Genomic DNA, 8,944 nt, shown 5'->3' on the forward strand with positions numbered 1-8,944 from the left:
AAAAATATATTAAAAAAAATTTAAAAATTTTTCTAATAACAACACTTTAAAATTATGAAAAAAAATCTAAAATATAATTAATTAGATCTAGAAAATAATTAAAATATTTTTTTCATACAAAAAATACATTAAAAAAAAAACAGTTTTAACTATAAAAAACTAACACTCCATTATAAGTAACGAATCAGATATATAGAACAATGCTTCCAGCTACTGACTGCCAAGAAACGGCATCAGCATATGAAGTTTGAAATATTGACCAGGTCATATAGTCAAAGCCCATGGTTTGACCATATTAAAATAATAACCAGCGGCTGCTGCTTTGAACAATTCTTTTTCTTTGATTTATCTGTCGTATTGCTGGAAACCAATAAAAAAACAGCACAAATAATAGGCAATCATAAATTTCTTTGGTATGTCTAAAATCACTATGGTCCCTCTATTTTTAACATTTAATCAAAACAACCACTATATTTTGTATCTAGTCAAATCAACTCTTCTAATTTCAATGAAAGGCAATTTTAGACACTCCATTGATTATTGTATGATATGTGTAGTTTATTTTTATTGGGCTAAACTATTGATAAAAAAATTGACTATTTGTTTAAAGGTCAAAATTCTAAAACTGTTCAAATGAAATGAAAATGTCGTTTCAAATAATTGTTTAAGTTGATAAATAAAAAAACTAGTTTTTTTAGCCACTATCACACAAATGTTAAGGGTCTGTTTGGTATTGAGGTTGTTGTTGTGGTTGTGGTTTTAAAAAAAGTTGTTTTATAAAAAGTACTTTTAGTTGAGGTTGGTTTGAAAAAATATATGTTTGGTTAAAACTGTGGTTGAAATTGAGGTTGAACAAAAAGTAGTTTAATGTGTTTGGTAAAAAAATGATTTTCAAATTGAGGTTATAAAATAATTAAAATATGTATATATATATATATTAATTATTTTTAATTTAAATATTTTAGATTTAATCACTGTTATTATATCATGAAATAAATAAATATTGATATCAAATATTTTTTATTCTTCCATTAAACTATGTGCAATGTCATTACATACAAAATCTATCCGACAAGGACTATATTTTTCATGGTTTCTTAAGCGCGAACAACAAAAACTGAATTTTTTATTACGTCATTAAGCGATCTCCTTTTAAGTTTTTGAATAAAACACAATTAAAATAAAAATAAAAACTGAATTTTTTTTTATGTAGTGTTATTAAATAATATTAAATACTAGTTTTTCAAGTAAAGCATATTTTTTTAAAAAAAATTTACAATTTTATTTATGTACAAAAATTCATTCGACAAGAACTATAGAAAAAATAATTTTTTTGAGTGTGCAATAAAATTAAGTAAAATATTATCAGGAATAAAATTAAGATTACAATACGAGTAAATTTAATTCACCTTAAACTAATTTTTTTAAAAAAATAATATTGTTCATGTTCACGTGAACAATGCGAGTAAAATCAATTAATTGCACTAATTTTTTTTTAAAATAAATTCTTGCAATGTTTTTTTTTTTTTTTAAAAAAAAAAAAAAAAAAAAAAAAACTAAAACTGTAACAGTGGAAGCCAGGCTCCACTGTTGCAACTTTTCTACCCTACGAGAAGCAGCATTTTGCTGCTTCTCCCAAACCTGAGGCGCGGCTGAGAATTGGACGGGTCCCACCATCAAAAAATCTGTTTCCTTTTGTTAACCAAACGGTGCCACGTTACCAAACAGGCACTAAGTAGAATATAAGAAGTTAAATTTTTATGAATATTTAAGTTTATTTAAAAGTGTGGTTACAGTTATTTTTCAAAGTGTTTTTTACTTGAATGTATATTAAAATAATATTTTTTTATTTTTTTAAAATTATTTTTAACATCAATACATTAAAATGTTTTAAAAATACTAAAAAATATATTTAATTTGAAGCAAATAAAAAATTTTTAAATTTTTTTCAAAAATGTTCTTAATCAATATTAATATGATATAGATAATCTTTTAATAATTATTTTGGTAACTAGAGTAGATGATATACTTATCTATAAAACTAATAAATGCAAAAGAAACCAAAGTTAGATGGTTTAATGGCAAACTTTTCCCATAAATTATTAAAAATTATGGTACATTGATAAATTTAGTTAATTTTATCATTAAATTAATATATTTTATACAAATAATTTTCTTTTATTTTAATAGATTATTAAGTTAATTGATCAAACTTTGAATTTTTATTCTTAAAATTCAGCCCTTTATTTTATTGGACTATGAGTATTTTCAACCAAATTTTTTTTACAGGAACACAAAATAGTTCAATCCACTTTTTTTAAATATACTCAATTTTTTATTTATGAAACTGTTGGTGTCTGTGTGTTTATATATATATATATATATATATATATATATATATATATATATATATTCTAAACATTAAGATAAAAGGACCAAATTGATTTAATCAAAAGTATAGAATATGATTTGGTAAAGTTCAAAAGTATGAGGACTTACATGAAATATATCTCATTATTTTTTTAGGCGGGATGTCTTTCTGGGTGGGACTTTAACACCCTCCCTTCTCTCTCTCTACCTGGAAAACTTCACTTCTTATTCTTCTGGTAGATTACCTGTAAAGTTTCAATCTTTGAATTTTTTTCTTTCTTCTCTAGCTTCATTTGTTGTGTTCTAAATTGGGTTTTTGTTGTTTTTGGATTCCCTGCTTGTGTCAGGGCTAATTGATCACTAGACAGTGATCATGGGAGGGATTTGTTCAAAGAAATCCAATGGTAACAACAAGAAAGCCAATCCATATGGAAAGACTAATGGGAATGGTGTTGTTTCTTCTTACAACGAGCAACATATTTCAAGTACTCAACAAGTGAAGGAAAGTAAAGAGAAGAAGGAATTGCAAGTGGCAAATTTAAAGCAGGAATCAAAGGAATCATTTTTGTATTCGAAAAATGATACTGGGGATGAGTTTTATGATGGGATTCCTAGATATCCATCATCATCAATCAAATCAAGATCAATTCGCAGACAAGCAGCTGTTGCAAAGGTGAAGTTTTCAGAGTTTTTTTTTCCTGTTTGGTCAACTGAATTTGCATTTCTTTTTCTTGCAATAGTACTTTAAGTTTGGCTTTTTTAAATACATGTTCTTTTATGTTTTGTTTGTAATTAAGAAAGTTTTTGGATTGACCCAGAAAAGAAATTACTTTAGATGGGAAACTTTACTTGGATTGCCGTGAAACTTAGATAAGAGTAGTTTAAATTGAAGTTAATTGGGTAAAAAATTAGCATTAGCCCTTAATCCCAGTTATTGATTTCTTATTCGCTAAAGTAGTTAATCCTTGAATCAAGTCATTTACATGTAATTGTGAGAATTTTAATGAGGTGAAAGGATACATGATAGATGGTTTGTTAGACTAAATAGTAACAGTTTCCTGTATAATATGTTGAGAAAGGAATAATGATGATGGAATGTTATTTAAATCTCATTCCATGGTGTTATGATTGAAAGTTCTTGTGTAATAAACCAGCTCCATAAGCATGATCACATTGCATCGGTAATCCAATCGGAGCTTTTACAAAAGCTTATTAATGTAATAATCGGTGATGTTAGCCGGTTGAAGTCACTGCTGAACGTGTAAGAATAATCTACTAAAATTCTATAGTGTTATAGCAACTTGATTATATTATTGAAAACATTTAACAGAGTGCAATAATCTGCAGGTTTCGGAGGTTAGTTCACGTTTAAGTAGAGCTGGCAGTGTTGGACTGGGGAAAGCAGTGGAGGTCCTGGACACGCTAGGGAGTAGCATGACAAATTTAAACCCTCAGACTTTCACCTCTAGTGTAGCGACTAAGGGCAATGAACTTGGAATTCTAGCTTTTGAGGTAGCTAACACGGTTGTCAAGGGTTCCAACCTCATGCAATCTCTTTCTGTACGAAGTGTAAGACATTTGAAGGAAGAGGTGCTTCCTTCAGAAGGTGTGCAAAATCTGATATCAAAAGATATGGACGAGCTTTTGAGGATTGTTGCTGCTGACAAGAGGTGAATACCTGATGAATTAGCATCATAATGTATCTATTGGCAGGCCTCTTCCAACTCATCCTTTTTCTATAATAATATCTTGAAGTTTTCATTTACTTATTTTGCAGAGAAGAGCTGAAAATATTTTCAGGAGAAGTGGTTCGTTTCGGAAATCGTTGTAAAGATCCTCAATGGCACAACTTGGACCGTTATTTTGATAAGTAATATATATAACACGGTACCTTGTTTGGCCATTGTATTTACAATATACTTATATAGTATTGAATACTGATTTAAATTGCTTGTTTGATTTCCAGAATTAGCCGAGATCGTAATCCTCGTAGGCAATTGCAGGAGGAGGCAGAATCCATAATGGAACTCTTAATGATTATGGTTCAGTTTACAGCTGTGAGTACAATATTCTATTTTACTATAATTTGGTGAATTTAATTGGTGGATGGATTGCCTAATTAGTACTTTAATATGGTTGTGTCTGGGGAAAAAAATAAAGATTAATGAAGGAACTTTAGGCTGATATTTCTTTTACATATCTAAAACAAGGTCAATACCCTTGCATAAACAAAGGGTTCTTAGTAAGGTCATATCAGTAACATAATTCTTGCATTTCCTGATGCCAATGACTGTATGCTTGCATTTTCTTATGTTTGCAAATACAGTAATGTTCTTGACATTTATGATCAGCATACATGGAGTCTATGGCTTTGCATTGATTTTTTTATTTTTACCTTCCTGATGCGATGATTTATGCTTCGCATAGCTGGAGCACTCTGATGTATTATGTAAACCTTTTCTGTTGCGTCATCGTGTGTTTTATTTTGACCAAACAAAACGCACCATCTTGGGTTTGCAGGAGCTATACCATGAATTGCAAATTTTGGACAGAATGGAACATGAATGTCAACGTAGGGAGGGCAGTGCAGCAGCTAATCAGAGAGGTTATTTCTCCATTCTCTTCTCTGTGATTTCCTATGTAGTTAACTAAGTGCTGCTCTTGATTAATAAATGCAGCTAGTCATGCTTCATAAAAGAGTGTTGTGTGACTGAGGATTAGACTGTAGCGCTGAACCTATGTAACTGTGATATATGACATCCTTTTTAGTTACTAACCAGTATGCCACTGTTTTTTTCATAAAGGAAATTTCTTTTTGAATTAAAGATTTGTAGACCAGGTCAAATGATGTTATTGATTAAATAGATCGCCTTTGTTACCGAAGCTGGCTGAAACAAACTAAAAGACATCAATGTAAATACATTTTGATGAGACGAAGAAAGCTAGTTCTTCGGATAGCTTTTGATAAATGATTGGATATGGTGCTTTCACAATGTTTTTGTCGTCATATTATTGTCAAAGAAATAAAAAAAAGCTACCGCCTTTCTTTTTTTGTTAATTTGGGTATTAATTTTGGTATTATTGGAAAATTCAGCTCGTGTAGTGTGTTGTGCTTTTATCATTGTATTATTTTAATTGTTTTGTTATAATTTACATATGACTTATTCTAATGAGTACCCTGAGGGAATTTGTGGTGTTGCATTAACTAGAAATTGAAAATATTTGTGTTAAACACTTTTAGAATTTTGAAAGTTGAGGTGTGGTGGACTGACATGATTGAAGTTGAGAATTCCAATAATGTATCAATGTCTAACTAATGCAGGAACTACCCCAAACCAGTGCCCTGGGGAACTTAGTGAGGTACTAATTTAAGTTTGTGTCTTTCTCTGAAATTCAGGGGAAAGCCTTGCGATGTTAAAGGCAGAATTAAAAAGCCAAAAAAAGCGAATACGAAACGTAAAGAAGAAATCACTTTGGTCTAGAAGTTTGGAAGAGGTAGCAATACTGATGTTTTTGCTTCTTTTTGCAACTGCAAATTATTGAGATTGTGATTTTTTTTTTATTTAGCACAAACAGTATCGATTATCTATCAAGCTTGTTAATTGAGTAAATAGAATCTCAATCACTAGAATATTTCTTGTAGTGACCAAATTATCTTATACAGGTGATGGAGAAGCTTGTAGATATCATCCATTTCTTAATCCTCGAGATCGGCAATGCCTTTGGTAGTGGTGGTATGTGTTTGATCAAGGTCTTTACCACATTGTAATTATGCTCCCCAAGTGCGCATGTTTTCCTTCCATCTTCAAAGCATGCAAGCTTGATGTGTGAAAATCGCTCCTTCTAGTGTTGTCACTTTTTAGTCCTAGTTTTAACTTTCAATTGCAGGGAAAATTATCTAACCTAAAACCTTAAATCGGAAGAATTTTTTTTTATAGTCTAAATACTTCTCTCAAAAATTGTTTCTTTGGTCTGAAATTTTGTCACCAGCTTCTCTGTTATAACTCTCATGTTTTTTTTTTTTCCCGAAACAAGTAAAACCAATAATCACAATCAGAACCTTTGAAACCACATTGAATAAGGAAAAAGAGCATTATACATGGAGTTAACAAATGAAGATGGAATAGAAAAGTTATTCTTCCAACTAAACTGGCCCCCGGATTTTCCTCTTGGATTCATGCTTCTGCATATTTAACTTTCCATCCTTTGCTCAAAGGAGCTCTTGTCTAACTTGATTTCTTGTATGAAAATAGTTCTTATGGCATTCAGATGTATACTGCAGATGATTCCGTACAAGATGAAGAATCTGTTAGCAATAATCCAAGATTGGGACCTGCCGGTCTTTCTTTACATTATGCAAATGTAGTTATGCAAATTGATAATCTTGTAAGTGCCATCTACTTCCATCATGTTTGTCTTACAATCATCTTCAAAGTTTGTAATTATTAGTTTTACTATCCGTAATCAAGATTGGTTGCTATGTGACATTTTAACTGTTAGAGATGCACAACCTACCATTTCACTCTTCCACAGACTGAGTTGAGGACTTTCAATGCCCCTTCCAAACTGAATGACTTGGAACTTGACTTCAATTTTGTTGGATTACCATACTTTGTTTTAGCTGTTTCTCAGTTTCCTTGCCCGAACCTCACTTGATTTCACTGTTTAAGTTAGCATGCATTAAAAAATGGAGTTCTCTGCTTCATTACACTCTTCTCATTCCTGTATGCAATCATATTCTTATAACGCTGGTTCAAGGCCTTCTAATAATGGATGCTCTCAGGTGGCAAGATCAAGCTCCATGCCTCCAAATAGTAAGGACACATTGTACCAGAGCTTGCCACCTGGTGTAAAATCAGCTCTACGTTCCAAACTGCAATCGTTTAATGTCAAAGATGAGGTACTACTTTTTCACCTCAAAGAAGAGAGGGTACAAAGTCTTTTATTTTCTCATCCATGCGGATGCTCTAGCTGTTTACTTCATTGTGATTTGCATGTCCAGCTTACCATCACAGAAATTAAAGATACGATGGAGAAGACACTGCAGTGGCTGGTTCCAATGTCCACCAACACAGCCAAGTATGTAATGCCATTATTTTCCCTCCCCAAAAACTGTAACTTTTCCTGCTTTAAATCCTTAATTTTCAATGTCTCATTGCCTAGCTGTTAACATTTTTCTATGAATTGTAATTGATTGGGAACAGAGTACATCACGGTTTTGGTTGGGTTGGAGAGTGGGCAAGTTCCGGGTGAGTCCATTGCTTTCTTCCAATTGTTTTTAAGAATTTCATTTTTGCAATTTATTTTGTTAACAAGTAAGCTGAATGGCCCGAGTATAAGAAGATTTGGTCTTGGTGTGTACAGGTCTGAGGCCAACAGAAAACCTGCTGCTGGAGCAGCTGATATAATCCAGGTTGAAACACTCCACCATGCGGACAAGGAGAAAACAGAAGCCTATATTCTTGAACAACTATTATGGCTTCACCATCTTGTCAGCAAAACCAAGAGTGTTTCTAGTGGTGTTAGCATAAAATCTCCTGCCAAGTCTGCAATTGGCACACAGGGTCAGAAGTCGAATCAGAAACAAGAGCAAGAGTCACCCAATGCAGCTGACTTGCCTGACGCTGTAACGTCCAATGCACCACCACGAACTACCGAAGACCAAAAAATATTGCAGGACGCAAGTGAGGAAAACCAGAGAGAAGAAAATAGTAAGAGCCAGGACATCAACCCAGTGGATACCAAGTTGAGAGAAGATGGTGGGCTGAGTACGACTAACAACAATTCCCCTCGTAAAAAAAGCGAGGACTCAGCTACTGTCAAAAATTTCCCTTCTGTGCTTCCAACCAGTGATATTGGTATTGACAAGGAGGAAGAACTGGATAAGATTGACAGAGTTGATGTGCTCAGATACAAGGGAAAGCCTGGACTTGTTACTGCCAAAACTTGAAAAACCTTCTTTCTTTGGTTCCGCCATTGGCTTATGGGATGACAAGGAGAAACGATCGGATGTTCATAGTAGATGTGCTCAGATAACTTATTGAATGATATACATGATATTGAGTGACAAGAAAATTCTAGTAATTTATAGACTGGGAAAGCCATGTTGTCCTTGTGCATTTGGGCTAAGCCTGGCTGCATAAACAGGCATTACAGCTTCTGTAATGATGGAAAGAATCACAGTTTATATACTACTATATATACTGAAAGCATGCTGTACTTGGACCACAGGTCCCGTGGAACTGAAATTAAAATTTTTTGCCTTGGATTCTGGTGTATAGAGTGCTGTATCATTCCTTTTCTCATCCGGCAGTTTCAGATGTTTTTTTTTTTTTTTTAATTAATATGTTTTTATATTTTAAAATTATTTTGTTGTGTTGATTTTAAAAATAAAAAAAATATTATTAATATATTTTTTTTAAATAAAAAATATTTTAAAAAATAATCACAACCATATTAATGATTTTTTTTTCAACATAATTATCCTACCATGCTGACCTGGAGATATACTAGTGATCCGTTGACTCTAGCCTAAAGTTGACTAAGGTGCAATTTGATATTTTAATAAAAATAA

At 32.0% G+C, this 8,944-nt stretch overlaps 1 protein-coding gene across 2 annotated transcripts; it reads left to right on the forward strand.

The window, feature by feature from the left end:
- The first annotated feature begins 2,583 nt into the window (after positions 1-2,583).
- On the forward strand, positions 2,584-8,648 carry LOC118038462 (protein PSK SIMULATOR 1). Of its 2 annotated transcripts, XM_035044829.2 has the most exons (13): positions 2,584-2,617; positions 2,718-3,043; positions 3,718-4,040; positions 4,148-4,240; positions 4,337-4,427; positions 4,891-4,975; positions 5,768-5,865; positions 6,035-6,104; positions 6,653-6,756; positions 7,154-7,270; positions 7,373-7,449; positions 7,575-7,619; positions 7,735-8,648. In XM_035044829.2, the coding sequence occupies exons 2-13, from the start codon at positions 2,744-2,746 to the stop codon at positions 8,318-8,320; spliced, it is 1,989 nt and encodes a 662-aa protein (XP_034900720.1). In that variant the 5' UTR covers positions 2,584-2,617; positions 2,718-2,743; the 3' UTR covers positions 8,321-8,648. The 2 variants fall into 2 exon arrangements, with proteins under 2 accessions (XP_034900720.1, XP_034900718.1); XM_035044827.1 differs by lacking the exon at positions 2,584-2,617 and having other exon boundaries at positions 2,624-3,043.
- The last annotated feature ends 296 nt before the right edge of the window (positions 8,649-8,944 follow it).

The sequence above is a fragment of the Populus alba genome, chromosome 19 (assembly GCF_005239225.2).
Source record: "Populus alba chromosome 19, ASM523922v2, whole genome shotgun sequence".
NCBI lineage: Eukaryota > Viridiplantae > Streptophyta > Magnoliopsida > Malpighiales > Salicaceae > Populus > Populus alba.